This window comes from Bos taurus, chromosome 18 (assembly GCF_002263795.3).
Source record: "Bos taurus isolate L1 Dominette 01449 registration number 42190680 breed Hereford chromosome 18, ARS-UCD2.0, whole genome shotgun sequence".
In the NCBI taxonomy this organism is placed as follows: domain Eukaryota; kingdom Metazoa; phylum Chordata; class Mammalia; order Artiodactyla; family Bovidae; genus Bos; species Bos taurus.
The window spans coordinates 14,015,691-14,038,801 of record NC_037345.1 but is presented as its reverse complement, the minus strand read 5'-3'; the positions used below and the strand labels follow the sequence as shown (position 1 = coordinate 14,038,801).

Here is a 23,111-nt window from a genome sequence, read left to right as displayed (position 1 = left end):
TGGGCCTGGGACAGGTGGGGACGAACAGGCAGGCGGGCTCTGTTGAGGCCAGCCTCATGGTACAAAGAAAAAAAAAGTTAAGGTGAAAGTGCTATCTGAGAGTTCTGCTGGCAAAGGCAAGCACATTACTTCTAACCCTTATTTTCTCAGGCTGAAAATGGAAATGCATGTGAAAACCCATAAATATAAAGCAATTTATGGGTTGATCTGGCTCCACCCAAAGAAAAACCCAAACAGCAGTAGCTTCAACAAGATAGGGGTTTTATTTTTTAATTTAAAAAAAATGCTGAACATTCAGGACTGATATGTCAGCAAAGACCCAGACACTGCCTAGTTTTCTGCTCCCTATCTTTAGAGGATGAATCTTGTCTGCATGCTCTCAAGATAGTTTCCTAAGCTTCAGCCATCACATCCAGTTCCAGGATAGAAGAGGAAACGTGAAGGTACTGCCAGCTAAATCCCTCTTTTAAGTATCTTTCCTGCAAGTGCCTCCCAACACCATGCACTTACATGCCACAATGACCTACCCGTTTGAGGACAGGAAGTATATTTTGTCTGACCAATTGTCCCCAATAACACTGGGGACCTATTAGTAAAGAAACAAGACAAAATGGATGTCAGCTTAGCAAACTGCAATCCCTGCTTCGGTCATTTCCTCAGGCAGGACAGATTACTAGTAACAGCTCAACCAGAGTTCTGACGATGGACTGGGGAGAAAGCCCACATGAAGATGGCTGCATCAGCCCCATACCTGCTGATCACACTTCTCGGCCCTCGTCTAGGTCCTATGATCCCACCTTTGTGTGTGTGTGTGTGTGTGTGTGTGTGGAGGGTGGGGGGGGGGGGGTGACCTGGGACTTGTGTCTTTCACACACACTCTGAGCTAATTTTTTTTATTTCTGTAATTATAAAAAAATCTCATCTGTGCTAGTAAACCCAAAGATAAGCGGAGCAGAATGCACCCCAGATCTAGCCCTGGGCTGCCAACACTCACAGATCACAGCTTTCCCACTCCCAATGAGTCTAAACCACCCTTCTCCTGGCCAAAGACCCCCTCCAGAGTGACTGAGGAGGCAGAAGGGGACTCTCAGAGTTTGCTCATTTGATGCCCACCAGCAGTTGATGAGATGCTAGCTACACGGTCTCTGGAAGGCAGCCTTCAGGGTGGAGCAAAACCAAAAAGGGCAAGCCCCACCCCCAGGGGAAGGTGTGCAGGCCATCCCACGTGCCCCTCTAATTGGGCTCTGGGCACAGGAGGCTGACCCCTCCAGACAAGCCCACCTTCTCAGTCACTGGGGGGTGCAGCCACGGCATTGATGCAGCAGGGTGGCCGGTCTACAGGTCTTCTGCCCCTCCCTTCGCAGCCTCTTCAGGGCTCCAAGCTCCAGGAGCTCTTGCCACCAGGCTTTCCTTGCCCCTTCGTGCCTAGTGGGGACAAGAGTTCCTGTTCCATCTGGTCCCTGATCAGCTCTGTCCCCTGTAAAGTCCCACATAAACTCTTTTTTGGGGTGTAGTACATAGATTGCAGGATCTTAGTTCCCCCACCAGGGATCAAACCTGGGCTTCCTGCAGTGGAAGCTCAGAGTCCTAATCACTGGACCAGTAGGGGAGTCCCTAAACTCTCTTTAATTCAAGCCTCTGCTGTCTCAGAAGGAAAAACCCAAAGCTGATCTCACAAGACCTTTAGTCAACATGCCCCGAGCATGAGGCCCTGCCCCCAGCAACCCCCAGGAGAGGCAAGTGAGATGAACAGACATTTGGACAATGCGGTTATGTACAGAACCCTTCTTTCCAGCCAGGGGCTGCAGAGCTCTGCTCAGCAGACCTGGATCATCATGGAGGTCACCATGCCATCGAAGGCCCTGGAGAGAAAAATGGACCAATCAAAGAGGCAGACCTACGCCCGCCCTCCATCCCCGGCTGGCAGAGACATCAGTCTCCCAGGTCCGGGTAAGTGAAGCTGGCTGAGGCCCACGTGTGCATCCTCCCACACTGGGTGGTGAGAATCTGAGTCTCCTGCTTCACTCCTGCGCGACTTTCCACAGAGCTGCCCTGGCTGGGTCTCCAGTCAGGGGTGGGAACCCGGATGACCCAAGACACCGTGTCACCACTGACGGGAGGTGCCACAGGAAGGGTCTGGCTGGAGTCACCTGTTGGGAACGCAGGGAATTCCCAGGAGCAGTTCTGGAGCACATACGCATGAACAGTTCTTTAGAAAACATCTTTTTTGACATTCCAGTGCTTTGTCTGTGTTTAACTGAAGACTATTTGGAAGATATCTGTAATCTAATTTTCTAATCATCCAAGTTCAATGTCAAAGACAAAATCAGCACTGGCAAGAGAACCTTTTCTGCCAGAAGGCTCCTGTCCATATGCCTGGGCCCTCACTGGGATCTGGGGAAGTGCCCCAGTACCTGCTGGGCGCACCTGGAAGACCAGATGGACAAGCTCTGCCCCCGCCCTGCTCCCCAACTCCCCTTCCGTTTCACGTGTTGGAGATCCTTGTAAGCATTTCCAAACCCTGTTTGGAAAAACAGGGTTCTGCCATTTCAGAACAGCTGCCTTAGAGGCACAGTGCCTGTTGCTTAAAAAGGCCTTCCCTCTCTCCATCCCTCTCAGAACTGCTGCCTCTCAGCAGGTCAGGGGTTACCAGAGAAGGTGCCACGCCCACCTGGACTGAATGCGATCCCCCGGGTTATAGAAGGGGTTGCACATCACGTCTGTGTAGGAGTTGTGCAGCTTCCGGAACATCTGAAACAAGAAGCAACATGTTTACTTCACATGGACACACAGCTGCTGCCACGTTGGGGGCTTCTCAGCATTTCTAAAGAAACAGGGAAAATCAAGTCACTAGTCCCCACACTCACACTGCGGATCTCGTTGTCTCTGAGCGCCGTGTTGGAGGAATCCACCACCATGACAAACTTCACCTTGGAGTTGGTCACGTAGCCGTATCTGCACAGCTGGTTAGGGAATTCGCTCTTAACACAGGGACTCATCACTGCAGAGTCTGTGAGTGCAGGGCCATCTGCACATGTCTCCCAGCTCCTCAGCTGCTCTGGAGGTGCATGACAACCTGCATCACAGCACCAGCCCTGGGCTGAGCCTGTCTTGCAGTGCCAGGAGGTCACAGGGCCACGCCAGGTGTGACCGGACACATCCTTATACAGCTTCCGGTGTTTGCTGGAGGAGCAGAGGGCAGGCAACTAAGGCCTGTCACAACTCAAGTCCTGGGGCAACCTGCCCAAACCCTGGGGCACCTAACCCTCTCTCTGCACCAATTCCTGGCCCCAGAGAGTTAACTGCAAAACCAGAGGTTGCACAAATGAGGTGCAGTCAGCCTAAGGTACCCACACCTCAAAAGGCTACTTTGTCTTGTGGACCAGTGGCTCCCAGGCAGTGACACCGGGCAAGGTCATTACTATGAAATATTTGTTGGAATGTCTTTGAACTCCATGGGTTTTGGAATAATATGTCCTGAGGACTGGTCAAGATCTTACAGTGACAGGTGGGGCTGAGCCTAAAAAAGAGATTAGTGAACAAAGACCCCTGGCTCAGGAGGTGGTGGCCCTGCTGGGACGGCACAGGAAGGCATCCTTGCAGGCATGATGCTAGAGAGTCCCCAGTCCCTCCACAAACCCCAGGGACAAGTGAGGACTGTCACAATTCTCCAGGCAACTCAAGCCTGGCTGTTCCCACATCATCCTCCTAACTGAAGGAAAAGGGGTATGAGGTCGTAATTGGTCTCAAGCTGCTCTAATTCCCCATTGATCAAAAGCCCACATCTTTTTTCCTTTCCAAGTGACGTTATAAGATGCTTTTCAAAGGGACCTGACGCTACAGTGCACTCTGAGACTGCAGAAAATCCTCAGACTTGAAGTCGCTGACAGACACAAGGATACACCTTGTAGTCTTCTGTAGGATAGAGCAGGCCCAGGTAGAGCTCCCTCTGGTCCACAAGGGCCTTCCCCATGGCAGAAATCTTCTCATCCACCACGTCCAGGGATGTGTGCACCATGTAGTGGAACTTGAGCTCATTCTCCGTGGGGATGCTGCGGATGTAAAGAGGATAATTCTGCAAGAAAAGGATGATGGTGGCTGAAGTGACAAGGATCCACCCTGGGTGCACTGGCCCAGAAAACAAGGCCCCACCCTAGCGGGTGCCCTTCTCCTAACGCCATGATACTGGCTGTTTCCCAACATGCCAACTCCTGCAATTGTCACCTGGGCAGAGGCGCTGGCAGACTCATTCTAGATCCTTCAAGGGTCAGCTCAGACCTCCATCTCTGCAGAGCCATTTTGGAGCAACCTGACCCTGGAGTTAAAACTGGACATGGAGCAACAGACTGGTTCCAAACAGGAAAAAGAGTATGTCAAGGCTGTATATTGTCACCCTGCTTATTTAACTTATATGCAGAGTGCATCATGAGAAACGCTGGGCTGGAAGAAGCACAAGATGGAATCAAGATTGCCAGGAGAAATATCAATAACCTCAGATATGCAGATGACACCACCCTTATGGCAGAAAGTGAAGAGGAACTAAAAAGCCTCTTGATCAAAGTGAAAGAGGAGAGTGAAAAAGTTGGCTTAAAGCTCAACATTCAGAAAATGAAGATCATGGCATCTGGTCCCATCACTTCATGGGAAATAGATGGGGAAACAGTATCAGACTTTATTTTTTGGGGCTCCAAAATCGCTGCAGATGGTGACTGCAGCCATGAAATTAAAAGACGCTTACTCCTTGGAAGAAAAGTTATGACCAGCCTAGATAGCATACTGAAGAGCAGAGACGTTACTTTGCCAACAAAGGTCCATCTAGTCAAGGCTATGGTTTTTCCTGTGGTCATGTGTGGATTCAAGAGTTGGACTGTGAAGAAAGCTGAGCGCCAAAGAATTGATGCTTTTGAACTGTGGTGTTGGAGAAGACTCTTGAGAGTCACCTGGACTGCAAGGAGACCAACCAGTCCATTCTAAAGGAGATCAGCCCTGGGTGTTCTTTGGAAGGAATGATGCTAAAGCTGAAACTCCGGTACTTTGGCCACCTCATGAGAAGAGTTGACTCATTGGAAAACACTCTGATGCTGGGAGGGATTGGGGGCAGAAGGAAAAGGGGACGACAGAGAATGAGACAGCTGGATGGCATCACCGACTCGATGGACGTGAGTTTGAGTGAACTCTGGGAGTTGGTGATGGACGGGGAGGCCTGGCGTGCTGCGATTCATGGGGTCGCAGAGAGTCGGACACGACTGAGCCACTGAACTGAACTGACCCTAGAGTTTAAACAGCATCTTTCCAGGCTGCCACAGGCCTGGTGCTGCACAAATATAGTGTGCACAACACTGCCCCTACCCTGACTGATAGGGATGACATCGGGTGAAGGAGACAGTCCACAAACCCACCGACAAATAACGCAGCACGTGCTAACACAGAACCCAGCGTAACAAGAGCTTCACGGGAGAACTGCCTCAGAAACCTTGTCTTAACAAAAGGTTGTGAGGCTACCAAGGTTCCCTGCAGTATACTGTGGCGGGTGGATGGCCACGCAACTCTATCGTAGGATTTAGAAAGAGCTTTCTAGAGAAAGTGAAATCTATGGTGGCCAGTGGAGGGAACGCGAGTGGAGGAGGGCAGGGTGGGGTTTCAGGTCCAAAGGCCCAGTGAGAGAGCACAGCCTGGCAGGGGAGCTGCAAGTAATTCCGTCGGCTGGAGTGCAGGATGTCACTGGTATGGGAGGAAGGTTATTCAGACGTGATTCCAATGAGAAGCCACTGTTGAGATTTTAGGCACGGGTGTGTCACGGTACATTTGTGGCTGCCGAGCGGAGAAAAGCGAGTCAGTCGTCTGGGGTGGAAAGGTAAGCGATGGCCCGGCCAGTGGGAGCGCGCGGTGGAGCACGACGGACCGAAGTGGACGGCTAGACTCCAGAGCAGGAAACCACAGAGCCCGCCGACGACGGCTGGGCGGAGCAGGGGCCGGGACGGAAGAGGAGGACCCGGTCTGTGACGCTCCGGCAGCGGCAGGTGTAGGTCTGCGCGGCGCCTACCCCGGGCCCGCCCCGGCCACCTAGGCTCGGCAAAGTCCCGGAGCCCACCCTCTGGAGTCCCCGAGGCAGGGAAGGAGGGAAGGCGGAGAAAGAGGGTGACGGTGGAACACGCCTTGCAGCCCGCATACGCACCTCCTTGGCGATCACCGCTACACACACCGCCATCTTGGGAGCCCGACCGGCCGCGTCACATGACGACGACGCCGGTCACGAGGCCGGCCAGGCCCCGCCCCGTTCGCCAGTCTTTCAGTCGGCCGCGACCCCGCCTTTCCTGTCACTCAGCCGGCCTTGCCCCGCCTCTTCTGGTATTCAGTGGGCCTGACCCCGCCCTACCCCCCCCCCAACTCTAGTGTAAGAGCCTTGACCCCGCCCCTCCTGTCACTCAGACATTATGGCCTCGCCCCATCGCCAGGCCGGAAGGACAGCTTGCTTCGCCGGTCAGGTTCCTGCAGCTTCCGGGGTCCGTGGCACTTGGCCTGGTTGCCATGGCGGCGGTTGCTGTGGCGACCAGGTGGTGGCTGCTTCTGGTGCTAAGCGCCGCGGAGCTGGGGGTCGCGCGCGCCCTTCAGCCCCCCAACATCCTGCTCTTGCTCATGGACGACGTGAGTGTCCGCGCGAGCCGGGCTCCGGGGAGGGCTGCTGCGCTCGGCGCGGGGTCGGGGGCAGGGGAAGGGCGGCCAGCGGTGTGGGGGTCATGCCTGGTTCTGCCGTCCGCAGCGTGGCTCTTGAGTGAAGCTGAAGTGAGGTGGGCGTTTGCGGGCCGGACCAGAAGACCTTTCTGCCCTGTGCCTCCACTGCCCCATCCCTGCCCCACACCGCACAGGAAGGTCTGAGCGGCAGCCCAGACCAACTGTGGTGCTGGCCACGTGAGGACCAGATCTCCAGGACCTCTGCTCACCTGTTGCCCTCCAATTCTCCGGGCGTTGGTAGCAGAAAAAGAGTGCAGAGCTGACTGAGACTCCGGCCTGCCTGTTCTGAAAGTCCCTTCTGCTGTCTTTGCCCTACTGGACCAGAGTTCCTTGATCTGGCTGCTCTGCCTCTGCTGGGATTTCTGGCCAAAGGTCTGGTCTTTGTGGGGTGGTAAAGAACTGAACCAGAGGAATGTCCCCTGTTGAGCATGTGTGTGGCCCCAGGTCACCCTGGTCACTCTGGTGAGCCAAGTCTGGGGATAAACCGAGCTGTTCCCAGCTTCTTTATGACTTGGTCCTCATCCTCCTTCCCAAGAAAGCCAGGAATGTATTTTGGATGAGTGAAATGGAGGTTCCCACACACATTTAGTGTCAGAAGAGTTGCGAGTAAAAATATCTCAAAGTTCCCCCAAAAGGCCAGCAAAGACTCCCAGTAGTCTTTGGACTGAGGCCATGAGCCTCACATTGCTGCTCTACGCTCCTGGCTTGTCAGAATTGCAAGGTTCTGTGTGTGTAAAACCCTCAGATTTCGAACATCTACTATAAGACAAAAACGTAAAATATATTTCATGCAACATTTTTTATTATCAAAGTAATTCTTTGGAATGGGTAGCTTATCCCTTCTGTGGATCTTCCCAACCCAGGAATCAAACCAGGATCTCCTGCATTGCAGGCGGATCCTTTACCAGCTGAGCTACCAGGGAATCCCTAATTCTTTCTTACAAAAAGCTAACAACATTCAGATAAGCTAGAAAAGATCGCAGAGCCACCAATATGTAGTGGCTCCTCTCAGAGGTGAGATAGAATGTGTTTCAGTTCAGTCACAGCTGTTCAGACACCTTGGCTCCCGAAGGGGCCCCAAAGCTCCTCTCTTTGGGAGCCCGTCTGATGGCTGGTTAGGAAACTTTGCTTCATAACCAATACGTGGGTCTTGGAAATGCTTGCTGTGTCAGGGTCAGCCTTCTCAGAGCTGAGGTTCCCAGGCAGGAAGGCTGTTTAAGTACTTAAATCATCGAGGCTGAATCAAGCTGAGCCCTTAGCCTCTCCCACTTCTGCCTCTCCTCTCCCCAAGGTGACGGTTCATTAGGAAAGACTGACGCTGCAGGCTTGTTGAGATGGTCGTTTCCTGGATTTATGGAGCTAAAAAAAAACCTGGAAACTTCCCTGGTGGTCCAGTGGCTAAGATTCTGCACTACCAATGCAGGAGGCCTGGGGCTCAATCTCTGGTCAGAGAACTAGATCCCACTTGCCGCAACTAAGAGTTCACATGCCACAGTGAAGACTGAAGATCCTGGGTGCGGCAACTAAGACCTGGCACAGCCAAATAAATAGTTGTTTTTTTTTTAAGAGTTCGAATTCTGCAACAAAGATGGAAGGTCCCATGTACAGCAACTAAGGCCCTGCTCAGCTAAAGCAACAAAACAAAACCTGTGCCCACACCAAGTGTTTCTCTTTGCTTGTTACTGGGGCTGCTGGGTGACAGGCCTAGCGGGTGGCTTCCTGGTCTCTCTTGCATTCTTTGAGTGGTGGAGGGGGACCAATGCTGGGCGCATCTTACTCAAGGGGGCTGACCGGGGGACTGTCCACCTGGGTGCCCAGGGTGGGCCCCAGGAACCAGGAACAGTAGGCCAAAAGACCCTGGTGCCCCCACCTCTCCGGTGTCATCTCCTCCTGTGACTCTGGCAGCTGAAGCCCAGAGAAGTTGGGGAGACCTCTGTCCTGGTCAGTGAATGTTAGAAAACAGACTCAAAGCAACTTGAGCATTAGTGGGGAACACGGCTCTCCAGACCAGACAGGCTTCAGGCCCCCAACAGTGCTGTGTCCTCACCCGGCCTCACCCCTACGGTCATCAGGCCTGGGGGTGCCCCCCCGCAGGTCCTCAGACCCAGTGCAGGCCCAGTAGGTATCAGCTCATGGAAGTTCTTAGAAGATGCTGAGTAGCTTTTTTCAGTGGTTCTGGCTCACCTCCGTTCTCTGTGGCTTGTGGGCCGGGGCACAGAGCTCCCTCTTGCCCACCTGGACCCTAGCGCCGTGTGTGTCTCTGTTCTTTACTCGTAAAACAGGACTAAGGAGGCCCCCATGACTCCTGGGAGGTGTGAGGCCGAGCTGTACAAACACCAGCTCTGGGTCCCCACAGTGTCCTGAATCTCCAGGGCCTCCTCCCAAATGTGTCGACGTGGACACATACGTGCGCGCGCACGTGATCATTCCTCATAGCCACGTGTGGCACCTGTACTGCCCAGAAGCCCTGAACGTCCCACTAAGGAAAGCAAGGTGGAGGGCAGGAGGGGAACCACAGGGCCGGGGTCCGGTTGCTTTCTGCACAGGTGCAGGCAGGCTGATACGTTTGTGTTCCAGATACAGTTACGTTCACAGGTTCTGAATGGAAAGAAGCTTGCGGGGGGCCTCTGTTCACCCCGGTACTAGGTGGACAGCCCACATTCTGTCCACTGTTGATGAGTGATGGACTCGGGTGTTTTCCTAGGGCTGTTGGGAGTCCTGCTGCTGTGGACATCTGCCCCGTGTCTGGGTGCCGGCCGGCTCGGTTCTCCAGGTGGCAAGCTCAGGAGGGACTGCGGGTCTCGGGGCCTCACTGGGTTGGCTTTGTGGGCCCTCACCGCTGTTTTCAAATCTGAGTTTGCTCCATGGAGTAGGACGGTCTCTGTGTCTGTGTGGAGGACAGAGGAGTCTTGATGCTGGTGCCCTGTGAGCACGTGGGATGGCATCTGCACCGGGGAAGCGGCAGACTGTGTCCTGGCCGTACTTGGGGTACCAGGAGCGGCTCCGGCTGTGTTCTCACCCGACCTCCACATGCTCCTTCCTGCAGATGGGGTGGGGCGACCTGGGGGTGTATGGAGAACCTTCCAGAGAGACCCCGAATTTGGACCGGATGGCCGTGGAGGGGATGCTCTTCCCGAACTTCTACACGGCCAACCCCCTGTGCTCCCCATGTAAGTCAGGGCCGGCTCAGGCCACTGGGGCGTGGGGGCAGGGGGCACACATGGAACAGGGAGACAGCAGTGAAGTGAGGCAGGGTGGGGGGACCTGCAGACCGGGAGGTGGGATACAGGGGGCAGGCATGAGACGGGGCGGGGGTGTGGAGGGGCAGCCTCGACTCAGGTGTCCATCGAACCCTGATGCTGGGGAGCTCCCAGGATCCACCCCCTGGCGGACATGGGGCCACCAGAGCTGTCAGAGGTCACCAAGGGCTTGGAGCCTGTGGGGACCTTGGCAGCAGCTGTTCATTCACGGAGCTGAGTTCAGCGGCTCGTTCAGGGGAGGCACTGGGCTGGGGAAGTGGTTGTCAGCCAGAAGTGTGGGGGCCCTACAGGTGAGGAGAATCTCTGATCTCAGGATGAGAAGTAATCCTGGTGGGGCTGGCCATGACCCACAGGCTGTCCCAGGAGCTGGAGAGCATGAGGCGGGAGGCTGTGCGCCCACCCGGCTCTCTAGGGGCTTCCGGGACTCAGGTACTGCAGGGCCAGCCTCAGGCTGGACATGTGACACGTGTTTCTGTTGTGTCCCTTCTGTGTAGCCAGGGCAGCTCTGCTCACCGGACGTCTGCCCATCCGCAGCGGCTTCTATACTACCAATGGGCACGCCAGGAACGGTAGGCTCCAGGGCGGGCTCCCTGACCTGGTGGGGTTTCCCATGGTCCTTGGAGGAGGGTGTGTTCCAGAGACCCCGGGGTGGGCCCTCTCCTGAGGTCCAGACCCCCCTCGGGGGGCACATTTGCCTGTCCTACCCCGGTAACAGTGCTGACAGTGAGGTATAGCTGGAAGACCCAAAAAGTGCCCGGGCGGTGCCACCCCCACCAGGGCTATGCCCCTCGATCCTCACGGTGCGTGGCCTCCCTTGCGCGCAGCTCACGGGGTGTGTTGCTCTGCAGCCTACACTCCACAGGAGATAGTGGGGGGCATCCCGGACTCGGAGCTCCTGCTGCCGGCACTGCTGAAGGGAGCTGGCTACGCCAGCAAGATCGTGGGCAAGTGGTGAGTCCCACACCCCGCCAGCCAGCTCTGTGACAAGGCTGGGGTGTTGGCTGCACAGCACCACCAAAGCAGCCCCATTATTGCACACACATGCCATCACGGAGGACACGTCAGGAGGCTCTGTCTCATGGTGAAACCAGGAAGCAGGCAGGGGTGGAAGGTCATGTGGTTGGGTCATCGGGGTGATGATTAGAGGGCTGTGAGGTGTCTCCTCTCCTGCTCCCCGGGGACACCCCCATGCATGGCCCTGGAGGTTGATGCAGAGGTCGGATGTCCTCTCTTCCCTCTCCTGACCGTTGGACCCCTCAGAGACCAGGCCTGTCTACCTACAGGAAGCCTCCCTTGCTTTTCCAGACCTGACTGTGTCTCCTTTGCTGCTGCTGTGCTTCAGACCCTCTCCCCTTCAGCCCCCTGGCACGCACCTTCTCAAGCACCTCATCTGTACCTCTTGGGGGCCCCTGCTCCACCTGCTTGTTGTGGCGGCAGGGGGATCTGCAGAAGCCAGGAGAGGAGACTCAGCGAGTCGGGGAGTCTGGAGGCTTCAGGAGCACTTCCTCACTCCTGAGACCAGGCGGAAGCCGTCCTGCTGAGTTGACGAGCTGGGAGAGGGTGGTGGCTGCAGCGCGAAGCCGAAGAGGGCACGAGGGTTGTAGAAGCCTGCATGGCTCCGGCAGAGACGGGAAGGCCCAGGGAGACAGTGGCTGGGCTGCGCCAGGGCTGTACCCACAGAGAGGGAGTGCCTGTGATGACTGGTGCTCCCTGCCCAGCCTGGCAGCTCCACCCTGGTCCAGCAGTCTTCTGTTCATGGTCAGTGACTCCGGGCTGCCCCAGCTGGAGGGGGAACCTGTCCCCATGAGCTCTGGAGGCAGGCGGACTCTGGGGCAGGAAAGGGCATGGCAGGGCCTAGAGAAGCAGCCGGCGTGGACTCAGGGAGGTGGACGGGCTGGGGTCAGGATGGCCCTGGCCAGGATTAGGATGGGCTCTGAGACCTGCAGACAGTGCTGACCCCACAGCTACTCTGGGACCAGCTCTTTGAATCAACAGCTTCACACGAGCTGGACCTTCATGGGTGTTTCTGTTCCGTGAAGGCCGTTTGGGCTGAAGGACTCAGGCCCAGCCCTGCTGTGTAGCTGCGGCCCAGAGAGGAAGCACCTCTAAAGAGAGCTCAGGGCAGAGCCGGTGCGGTGTCCCCTACCCTGCTCCACACAAGGGCTGCAGAGGCCGGCAGCCATCCCTGAGAGGCAGAGTGGGTCAGGACCCACATTGGGGGACCGAGAGGTTTGCTTATAGGCACCCAGACTCCGCTGCTGGCCAGCTCAGCTCTGGCCCTGTCCTGCCCTGGTGCCCTGGCCACATCCATCCTGGCCGAGTGACCAAGCAGCGCGGCGAGCTCATGGTCACCTGGGGTCGGCCTGTGCCAGCGACCCTGTAGACGTGACTCTAGAAGACCTGTCCACTTCCCAGGGTGGGGGCACCTTGCCCGGACGCTGCTTTCCTAAGCCATACCTTCTCAAGAGTCTCTGGCAGAAGGACCCGACGTGGGAAGGGGCCCCTGGGTGGGACCAGGGGGTGGGTCCGAGCACAGCCTCAGGAAACAGCTGGGCTGTCGCCCTGCAGGCATCTCGACATGTTCTCTTGTCTCCACTGGCTCCTGCCCAGGCATTGAGCACAATCACCAGACCTGGTCCAGGCAGCCCCAGGGTGTGCTCCCCTCTGCTGTTCCTGGGTGGCCAAGGAGGGAGGGGCTGTGGCCTCCGGGTGCCAGACTCAGGGCACCCTGGGCTGGCAGGACCTCGTCTCCTGAGCCTTTCTCCAAAGGCGAGGGTGGTTGCTCTGCGGAGCTCCCTGAAGTGCCCTGGGTTCCTGTCTCCAGGCACCTGGGCCACCGACCTCAGTTCCACCCCCTTAAGCACGGATTCGATGAGTGGTTTGGATCCCCCAACTGTCACTTTGGACCTTACGACAACAAGGCGAGGCCCAACATTCCGGTGTACCGGGATCAGGAGATGGTCGGCAGGTATTGAGTCCTGAGCTCCACTCCACCAGCTCCTGCACACGCCCAGACTTGTCCTGTAAGCCATGGCTGATAAGCGCCCCACCTCAGGGGGCTTCTAACAGTCTCAGGAAATGTGCTGAGAGCCCCAGACGCTTTACTCGGCTTCTAGGGTTCAGGCCCGACCCCTGAAGCGGCCAGGGGGCTGTGTTCCAAATGATCAGCCTCATTCTAATCCACTGTCCAGGGGCCATCAGCTGCAGGACCACCTGTTCTGACCATCGGGCGGCTGCGGGGCGGGGTTTGGGTTAACTTCCCTTTCTTTGTTCCTTTTTATTATTTGTATTTTGCTGGAGCTTATTACACGTCAGTGCACCACAGAGTTGGGTAGCTCACCCAGCACCACTCCCCTGCACCCCAGAGAAAGGCCCTGTGCCCTCCACAGCCCCGGGGACCCACCCCTTCCTCTCCCAGTCCTGCCTGTCCGCCGGGCAGGGGCGCAGCCTCAGCCCCACCCCGACCTGGTCCCCCAGGACCTGGGACCTTCCAGGCTCTGACTTCCTCCAGGAGAGGAAGGGAGACTTATCCAGGAGATAAGGGAGGGGGCTTCCCTGCAGTGAAGGCTGATCTTTGTTTGGGTCTGTACTGTTTTCAGATTTTATGAAGAATTTCCAATTAACCTGAAGACCGGAGAAGCGAACCTCACCCAGATCTATCTGCAGGTGACGGCTGCCAGTGCCACACAGGCTCTGGGCCCGGGAGGGGGTGGTCTTGGGCAGGACGACAGGGCTGGGTGGGCTCCGGGCTGGGGAGTGGGATGGTCTTGGGTGGGGATATTGGGGCTGGGTGGGCTCTGGGCCAGGGAGTAGGGTGGTCTCGGGCAGGGATGATGGTGCTGGGTGGGCCCCGGGCCAGGGATTGGGGTGGTCTCCGGTGGAGATGACCGTCATCCCTTCTCCTTAGGAGGCACTGGAATTCATTCAGAGGCAGCAGGCAGCCCACCGCCCCTTCTTTCTCTACTGGGCTGTCGACGCTACACATGCGCCCATTTACGCCTCCAAGCCTTTCCTGGGCACCAGCCAACGAGGGCGGTGAGCCCTTTGCCCCAGAGACCTGGACCCCTGGGGCGGGAGTGGCGAGGGGGGTGGTCAGCCATGTCTGATCATCTGCAGGGCAGAGTCACTGTCACAAGTGACCATCAGCTGTGGGTGATGAAGCATCTGTGCCTCTTCCAGGGGGTGGACGGAGGGCTTGGCGCTACCCTGATTCCACCTGAGACTGACCCACGTGCCCCTTCCTCTCCATCCCTGAGGTTAGGCTCTGACCGCCCTTGGGTCCTGACGCCGCTGGCCCCCACTGATTGCCCCATTCTTCCCGCAGGTATGGGGACGCCATCCGTGAGCTGGACGATAGCGTCGGGAGGATCCTGCGTCTCCTCCGGGACCTGAGCATCGCAGAGAACACCTTTGTTTTCTTCACGTCTGACAATGGTGCCGCCCTCATTTCTGCGCCCAGACAAGGCAGGTGCCCCAGCAGATGGGGTCCACTTGGGGCCTCTCAGTTCCTGGCCCACTGCAGGCCTGCTCAGAACCCTGAACTCCAGGCCGCTCAGATCTGAGGCTTTTCCACATCGTGGAGGGAGGTTGTTATACCTGGCTTTTCATGGTCCCATAAGGGTTTCACACCCCTGTGGTGACGTGTCTCTAAAAACGCTGGGGGCCCCAGGAGGGCCTGAGTCATTCAGCTCTGTAAGGAGCTGGAAACCCTCCGGGGCTGCGCCTGCATGGGGAGGCCCTGGGAGACCCTGCAGCTGTGAGTCCTGGGCAGAGAGGGGCCCGGGGATGTTCAGCGACAGGACCAGAGCAACTGGCCGAGAAGGAGCTGCAGGGGGGGGGACAGTACGGTGACGACCCGTGTACGCACCTGCAGCTGGAGAAACACGAGGAACAGCTCTTGTCGGCCACTGGCCAGTGACCCTTGCTGGCCCTGTGCCAACCAGCAAGGTGGGCTTTGGGCTGCAGGGAAGGGATGAGCCATGGGGTCGCTGCTGAACATTGCACTACTGCGTTCATCTCCCTGTCCCCCAGGTCCCCAGGGGGCAGGAACCCTCCCTCTGTCACGGGCACTGTTAGCCAGAGCCGGGCTGACCGCCCTCTGCCCAGAGATTCAAGGATCGCCTGCTCAGAGTGGGGCATATCAGAAAGACGGGGTCTGCTCCCCTAGAGCCCAGCGCACAGGAACTGCTTATGCACACTGGTGTTTGAGGGTCCAGCACCTGCCACGCTTGGGGTTCTAACTGTCTCACATTTCACGTCTCACCAACAGTCTACATGCTCTGTGCATCCATGGTCGCTGTCCACAGGGGCACAGCCTTACAACCACAGCTCTAGGTCACAGCCATCTCCAGTCATTCCGACCTTGAACTTGAGGCCTGAACCCCAGGGTTGGTCCTTTGTCTCCAAGGTGGCCTTGGTGCTCAGCACCTCTGAAGGGCCGGGCAGGGAGCCAGGCGGACAGTCATGTCACAAGGTCGAGTGCCCGGCAGGGCATGTGTGACCCTGGGCACTCAGGCACATGGGCTGATGGGCAGCTGTCTCCCCAGGTGGCAGCAACGGGCCCTTTCTGTGCGGGAAGCAGACCACATTTGAAGGTGGGATGCGGGAGCCTGCGATAGCCTGGTGGCCCGGACACATCCCTGCCGGCCAGGTGAGTCAGAGCGGGCCTTGTGCCAGGCCTGTGGTCATCCTGGGGCAAGAAGGCTCTGTCCCCTCCTGGGCTTCTCCCTGTGCTCACCAGGGCACATGTATGTGTCATCGGTCAGGGACTACCTCTGTTCTCCGTGTGGGATGTAACTGCATGTGTGTGTGTGTGTGTGCACGCGTGTATGTGTGCATCTCACTGTGCGCATCTGGGCAGCACAGAACCACATGCATTGCAGGTGAGCCACCAGCTGGGCAGCATCATGGACCTCTTCACCACCAGCCTGTCCCTCGCAGGCCTGGAGCCGCCCAGGGACAGGGCCATCGATGGCCTGGACCTCCTGCCCGCCATGCTGCAGGGCCGCCTGACAGATAGGTAGATATCCTTGCCCAGAGGGAGGTGAGATACAGGGGACTTGGGCGTGAGATGCGTGGTGGGGCCAAGAGGCCTTGCTCCTCCCCACGGTGTCCCTCACCACCCTCTGCTCATGTCCAGCTCCTCCCGGGCGCTGTCCAGTCATTTTCTCCAGCTCAAGACCAACTACTGTTGTGCTCAAACAAAATCAGTTCTCCTGGGTGCTGTGAACAAGTGCAGTTTCTAAAGTGTGAACAGCATAGCTGGAGCAGGTTTACAGCTGGGAGCAGACAGCTTGCTCCCTTTTTTCTGTCTTAAAACCTGCCATGAGAGCTTGTTACTGCAGGGTCAGGGGTTGGGGAGGTGCCGGCCACCATGGCCCTCCCTGCCAGGCCACCTGCCAAGCCCAGGCACCACCCCCTCACTCTGCTGCCAGCCTCCCCAGAACCAAGGATCATGGGCCTGCCGGGGGACCTCCCCTGAAGCCCAGGGACCGTTTCTCCTGACCCTGCTGGTCCCCCAACAGGCCGATATTCTATTACCGCGGCAACACGCTGATGGCAGTGACGCTCGGCCAGTACAAGGCCCACTTCTGGACCTGGACTAATTCCTGGGAGGAGTTCAAACAGGTGAGAGGTCTCAGCCCCATGGAGCCTCTTGGGGAGGGCTCCGTGCCCCTGGCCTGGTATCCTGGGAGCCACCTGAGGGTGTCCTGGGTCAGGTACTGGGTGCCAGACTGAGGGAGGAGAAGGGCTGTGCCATGCCTGTCCCCACCAAGTCCCTGACCTCCCCTTGTAGGGTGTCTGATGCCTAGGGGTTGAGGCAGGAAGGAGGGTCTGTGTGTCCACGTGACCTTCTGCGTTTATGGACTAAACCCACAAGGTCAGCTCAAGGGCACAACTCTGCTCCCTCTCTCCCTCCTTCTACCCTGCCCTCCAGAAGCCAGCGCTGTGCTGGGCGGGCCTCTCCGCACCCCTCTCTGCCTGGCTGGGCTGCGGTGGTGGCGCTCAGCTGCAATGCCCCTGGGGCAAGGCCTCCCTCCCGTGAGCAGTCGTAAGAGAAAAATCCAGTGCTAATTAGTGGGCTCTTAATTAAATAGCTTATTTGATTTGCATCCAAATTATAATTTGTGTCTTCTATCTAGACTTGGATTCTTCTCCATTAACTGCTCATCTTTTTTACGCTGAACGTAGTTGTTTCTCCCACCATTAAATCCGTTTTGTTCTCCAGCTGGGCTGCTCCCAGAAGGTCAGAGAGTCACCCACTTGGGAACCACCTGGGTGTCCATTCTCGCCGCCCTCAGCAGCTTAGACGGACTTTGGGGTCTATAGCTTGGTGCAGACAATGGAATTTCCCAGGCTCCTCGGCTCCTGCTTTACTGAACAGCAGAATACTTGCTGACTGGCTGGCCAGGAGAGACACATGGGTATTGGGAGGATCGCCTGTCAGAAGGAGCAGGGAGCACCACTGTGTCCCCAGCCCTGGTCAGGATTAACGTGCCCAGTCAGGGCTCCATTCCAGATCCTGTAAACGATGTCCAATGGTGGCTGGAGACCTCTGTCCAGCTGTTTATGGGGCCCTGGGGTCCCAGTCCTTCCGGAGGGTTGCCCTAGCCTCACCTGACTCACCCAGGATAGCAGCAGGCAGTTCCCTGAACTAAGTCAGGGAGCCCCGGGGGGCATCTTCTAGCCTGGGGGCCTCACTGGCACAGGAACCCCATCTCACACGAGCATCAAAGGCTGAACCCAAGGGCAGAGGCCACCCGGAGGGCATGGAGCAGGGCTGGACCCTAAGCCTGGTGGAACAGATGCTCCAACTCCTGTTAAAGGCGGGCGTTGGGATCACCTGTATTTCCTCTGGCTTCAGGTCCGTAGTCCTTCCTCCTTAGCCAGCCAAGGGGTCTCGGACGAATGCTGGTCGCCGTGTACCGCATCACTACAAGGCTCACAGGGTGGACGTGAGAAGCTTTGTTCTAGAAATTAGAATGTAAAAAAAAAAAAAAAAAAAAAGGTAGAATGTGGACTAAAGTATTTTAAAGAGACTCACCCCTCCCCACAGAAAAGTACTGAAACCCTAGGGGACGGTGCTCAGGGCAGGTGGTGCAGCTCTGGGCCGGGTGTGAGAAGGCTCCGTCTGCGGTTCCTGCTGGGCTCGCCGGCTGCTGCCGTCCTGTGACCTGCTCCGCCTCAAGGAGCCCCATAGATCGAGCATTCACTTGCACCCCCCCACCTTTCATTTCAGGGCATTGATTTCTGTCCTGGGCAGAATGTCTCAGGGGTCACCACCCACTCACAGGAGGAGCACACGAAGCTGCCCCTCATCTTCCACCTGGGCCGAGACCCCGGAGAGAGGTTCCCCCTCAGGTGAGCCTGGGGCTTGTGGGGCCCAGGACGCTTGCACAGGTCGGGGAGACTGAGGCTGGAGGTTACAACCAGGCTGAGGCAGCCTGGGAGTCAGTGTGGAGCTGAGACCTGGCAAGAGCAGACCACAGGCCCTGTGCCTACAGGGCCCCAGCAGCCTGATTGCCCCCTGGGGCCACCCAGAGGTCAAGGCCAGTGAGTCACTGGCCCTGCTCTCTTGCACCCCATAGTTTTCCATCTCCTGGGTTTTCCCCTGAGTCACCTCCCAGCACCTGCTTGTTGCTCCCGATGTTTGTTCCGGCCAGGCCATGGTGGAGGTGGGGCACATGATCCCACCCCCGGCAGCCCCAAGGCCTTTAGCCCGCCTCACAGATGAGTAGTGTGGGCCTCCAGGTCTCCAGGTGGGGAATAAGGAGAGACATCGTCTGACCCCACCCTGGATGGCAGGTGTGTGTGTGTGTGTGTGTGTGTGTGTGTGTGAGAGAGAGAGAGGGAGATACGTGACTTCCAATACAAGTGCCTATTAGACGGCAGCGGCGGCAGCAGCGAGCCCTGCCCCTGGCTGTGAGCTAGCTGTGAGCTGGCCAGATGGTGTCTCCTGAAATTCGAGGTCCCAAGGAACATACCTGCCAGTGCCCCCAGGAGACCCCACCATCACTGTCAGGGTCACTGGCCCAAGAAGAGGGCCCAGCGTGGATACCAGGCTCCCCCGGTGGGGAGACCACATGACTTGCATGGGGTGATTTGGGGGACAGAGCTCTGGGCAAGAAGCCCTTGGAGCTGCCACCTGTCTGGGAAGTGTGCAGGGCTGAGCACGAGGTCTCCCAGGTGTCTCCCCCGATGCCGTCACACAGGATCCTGGGGAGACTAGCTGGTAGGACGAGTGCAGCCAACAGAGCAGGACGCCGAGGGCCCAGGAGCCAAGTGGGCTCGGTCAAATCCGCCAGGACCAGTTGCTCCAAGAAAAAGGAGCCTGGGCCAGAGGATTAAAAGGGACCCCGAGAGAGGAAAGAGCCCCCCAGTTCTGGGCAGCACTCCAGGGCTTCCAGCTGAGGAGCAGGTTGAAGAGTCACAGCCACTGTCCTGGGCCCCTGGCTCTGCCTGAACCCTCATTTGCTGGATGGTTTCCTGAGTGCCCACCTCAGGGTGGGCAGGCAGGACAAGGGGGGACCACAGCCCCAGCCTGTCTTCCTGGCAGGTTGCCATATGGTGGCACCTGGAGCAGGACTGTCCCCTCAGTCTCCCCACACCCTGGTCTACCTGAGCGGGCTGCCAGGCTCGCTCTGCCCTTCCCCCACCTCGTGACCTGGTGCCGCTTGCCTGCAGTGTTGCCAGCATCGAGTACCTGGACGCCCTTCGCAGGATCACCCCAGTCGTCCAGCAGCACCAGGAGGCCTTGGTCCCCGGACAGCCCCAGCTCAATGTGTGCAACCGGGCAGTCATGGTGAGTGGTCTGTACGTGGACTGTGGGGGCAGCCCAGGGCTGCGTGTGTGCTGAGCTGTCTGCCTCAGACATGAGCCCCGCTTCCCTCCTGCCGCTCTGGCCCCAACCTCACAGGAGCGGCAGAGGGTCTCTTGGCCTCTCTGCAGGAGCAAGACGAGCCAAACCTGTGTGGGATGTGGGTGTGGACCGGCTGGGTGGATGGCTTGGGGTACGGCCAGCCTGTGAGCCCCTCTCCTCACCCACCCCCACCAAACCCTGCTGGAGTTGTGAGGATGGATGTGCAGCCCGAGCTGCTGCCTTGAGCTGGGTGGAGGAGCGGGGACAAGAACTAAAGGACATTGGATGTATTCCCTGGGGGTGAGGAGTGCCGGGGGCAGCTGTCCTTGGGGGTGTCCTGGTCACTGTGGTCCACATCCAGGGCTCACAGGGAAAGATTCGGGGCAGGGGCCAGCAGGGCCTCCCTGTCCCTTAGAAGGACACCAGGCTGGCATTCTGGCCCCTGGACTTAGCAATGGAGCAGAAGGGCCCCGTCTCGGGACCACCGAGGTCCCTCAGGTCCCAGTGGCTGAGAGACCTCCACCCGGGGAAGAGCCCCCGGTGCCCCCTCCAAGCCCATCTTGTCGTCTTGGACATGGTGCTGTCCCCACCCCAGCACACCATCTCCTGTGGGCTGAGTCTCCAGGTAGCGGCCAGGTGGCTCAGAGAATGACAGTACAGCAGATGGGGAGGGGCCAACCTGACAGGCGCTGCCGCCACCTCCTGGGCGTGGCAGGAACTGCCACGGCTCCCAAGTGAGTGAACAGTGGGGGTTGGGCTCAGACTCTGAAGCAAGAGGTTCAGCAAGAGGTTCAGCCACAAGAGGTTCAGCGGCTTACACACATGTGGGCAGCTATATGTGCGCGCCAGTGTGCAAAGCACTCCCCAGCCTCCGTGCTTTGCTCCGCCCAGCTCCTCTGGACCAGCGCGTAGACTCTGGATCGTGTCCTTCGCTCTCAGGACAAGAGCAGCTTGCAGCCCGTCTCCCTAGGGCCTCAACAGACACCCTCCCTGACCCCCAGGCGCACAGGCTTTTGCGTGCACCCAACCCCTTTCTCTGCCCTGCCTCAAAGGTTGGGAACTGCTCCCTTTCCTAAACCTGGCTCTGCCAGGTGGCTGTGCATCCAGAGAGCCACCTGATGGTGTTCAGGGCAGGGGAGACTTGAGCCGTGGTTCTCACAGGCACTGATGCTCCAATTCAGACTCAAGGTCTGAGGGGGGCGAGAGTGGGTGGAGTGACTCTGGGGAGGGCACACTTCCTGTGTTGGGGGACCCAGCAAAGCCACGAAGGCTCCTTCTCAGGGATGTGAGTGTCCTGTTGCCAGGAAATCATGGCCACACAAAGCAAGTCTGCGCACGAAGGTGCAGCTGGGCAAGCCTGCAGAGGCACCAAGGCCACCACCTACATAGCTTATGGGGAGAGAGGAGTCTGTCCCACCCCCTCCACCACCTGGGGGCCTGCAGAGGCCATGGTGCTGGGCAGTTAGCAGACTGTCCCCTTCAGTGACAAGCAGGCCATGTTAATTCCGGGTCGCCGCAGGGCAGTGTCTCCTGTGCCAGCCTCGGGCGCAGAGCTGCTTCCAGGCCAGGTGGAGATGAGACAGGTGGTTCCACACCGTGGCATCCATCTGTTGGGATGGGGCAGGTCACAGGCCTGGGCAGGGCATGAGTCTGGATAGTACCTAGTCTGAAAGTGCTTGGAGTAACTGCATGTCCTCTTTCTGAACTTTCATTACCTAGAACTGGGCGCCCCCAGGCTGTGAAAAGTTAGGGAAGTGCCTGACACCCCCGGAGTCTGTCCCGGAGAAGTGCTCCTGGCCCCACTAGCGACAGCCTGGGTTCAGGCCAGGCCCAAGCCCCGGGCTAGGAAGGCTCTGGCCTCAGGGCCCTCGGCTAGAAGAGCACCAACTCCCTCTGCCCTGCCAGCCTGCCAGACGGACGTCGCCTGTAGCCAGCAGCGGTACTTGCCCAAGCCCAGCCCTGGAGTCTCTCGCCAGCTGTCCTGGCCCGCCTGACTGCTGCCTGAGGCCCACAGCAGCCCCTGAACTGGAGGCTACCCGCCTCGTGTTCCCACCCTGCTCCAGCTACCTCATGGCCGCCTCGTCTAGGGTCTGAGTTCTGTCCCTGGACCCAGAGGCTGAGATGCAGCCCCTCGAGGACTGTGGTCCTGGTGTTGAGGCTGCCTTCCCATCCTGTTGCTCCTTGGCGCTGTGCACAGGGCCTCCCCCAGCACCTCCCCCGTGTACCCCACCCCCATGGTGCAGGGGTGTGGTGTGAACATGATGGGGGTGGCCAAGGGCCTTTCTGACCCAGAGCCTCCCTAGTCCAGTGGGGACTGCTGATGCCAGCACCTCCCTTAGACATCTTAGACACTGGGGTTTGTCTGTGCCTCAGAGGTTCCCTGCCTGCCCTCCTTTTGTGGAGTCCAGGGTGGCAAAGCTTGAAGATGAGCCTGAGCCAGCCTGTGCATAGCTTCCAGGGGACCCACCCTAAGGGCCTGTGGGCTACTCCCATGGGGTGGTTTCCGCTCTGCAGGCTGCCCTGCCAACTCTACTGTTAAGATTTGGGGAATGGTGAAGAAAACGGGTTTAGAATAAAGTAACAGGCATTTAGCTTTTTCAAAAAACAAATTCTATTTAGGGAAGGTGGCCCCCTGGGTGCCATGGTGGGGGCTGGAATGGGCCAAATGCCTGGGCTTCCACTTCTGGCTCGCCCCTCTCTCAGCCCTGAGTCTTCTGAACTGCTCCCCTTCAGGCCCTGCTCCGAACCCCTTCTTGCTCCGGTCCTCAGGCACCGGGGACAGGCGGGGAGGCGGGGGTCCTGGGGGGAAGGCCCTCTCGTATGGTTCTGCCAGAGCTCAGCCGAGACCCGCTGGGAGGGAAGGCGAGTGGGCAAGGCCGGTCGGTGCGCGCCACCCAAGGCCTGGGGTCTCGGCCACAGCTGTGCCGAAGACCTGCGGGCACTCTCGGCTCGGCTGAAACTGGGCGAGTATTTCCCCGAAACTCTGGTTGGGCCTGCGTAGACGCTGTACTTCATCAACCCAGACTCACATCTGGGCCCTGCGCGAACGTCCTCGAGGCGGGGACGCTTGTGTTCTGGGCACCAGAAACAAGCGAGCGTCTTAAAACCGACCGTACTTAAGACTCGATGAAATACGGTACCTCCTGCGGGAGGAAGTGGCCCCGCTCCTTGGGGTCCCGCCCCGCCCCCCCCCACCGCGCCGGCGCGGAGCTGCTGAGCCTGCCCCTGGCGTCCGGCCCCACCCCCTGGACTCCGCTGCC

At 58.2% G+C, this 23,111-nt stretch overlaps 2 protein-coding genes across 9 annotated transcripts; one reads left to right on the top strand and one right to left on the bottom strand.

Annotated features, from left to right (window-relative positions):
* Window positions 1–244: 244 nt before the first annotated feature.
* TRAPPC2L (trafficking protein particle complex subunit 2L) lies at window positions 245–6,232 on the bottom strand. Of its 3 annotated transcripts, none has more exons than XM_024978098.2 (5): window positions 6,176–6,232; window positions 3,903–4,075; window positions 2,868–2,955; window positions 2,672–2,751; window positions 245–1,425 (listed from the first exon to the last, which is right to left on the bottom strand). In XM_024978098.2, exons 1-5 carry the CDS (start codon window positions 6,206–6,208, stop codon window positions 1,290–1,292), a joined length of 510 nt encoding a protein of 169 aa, XP_024833866.1. In that variant the 5' UTR covers window positions 6,209–6,232; the 3' UTR covers window positions 245–1,289.
* Window positions 6,233–6,419: 187 nt separating this feature from the next.
* Window positions 6,420–22,456, top strand: GALNS (galactosamine (N-acetyl)-6-sulfatase). Of its 6 annotated transcripts, XM_059876701.1 has the most exons (15): window positions 6,513–6,645; window positions 6,761–7,104; window positions 9,779–9,902; window positions 10,487–10,561; window positions 10,841–10,943; window positions 12,817–12,960; window positions 13,592–13,658; window positions 13,900–14,027; window positions 14,317–14,456; window positions 15,539–15,642; window positions 15,875–16,011; window positions 16,517–16,619; window positions 18,232–18,353; window positions 19,677–19,794; window positions 21,571–22,442. In XM_059876701.1, exons 3-15 carry the CDS (start codon window positions 9,779–9,781, stop codon window positions 21,655–21,657), a joined length of 1,452 nt encoding a protein of 483 aa, XP_059732684.1. In that variant the 5' UTR covers window positions 6,513–6,645; window positions 6,761–7,104; the 3' UTR covers window positions 21,658–22,442.
* The last annotated feature ends 655 nt before the right edge of the window (window positions 22,457–23,111 follow it).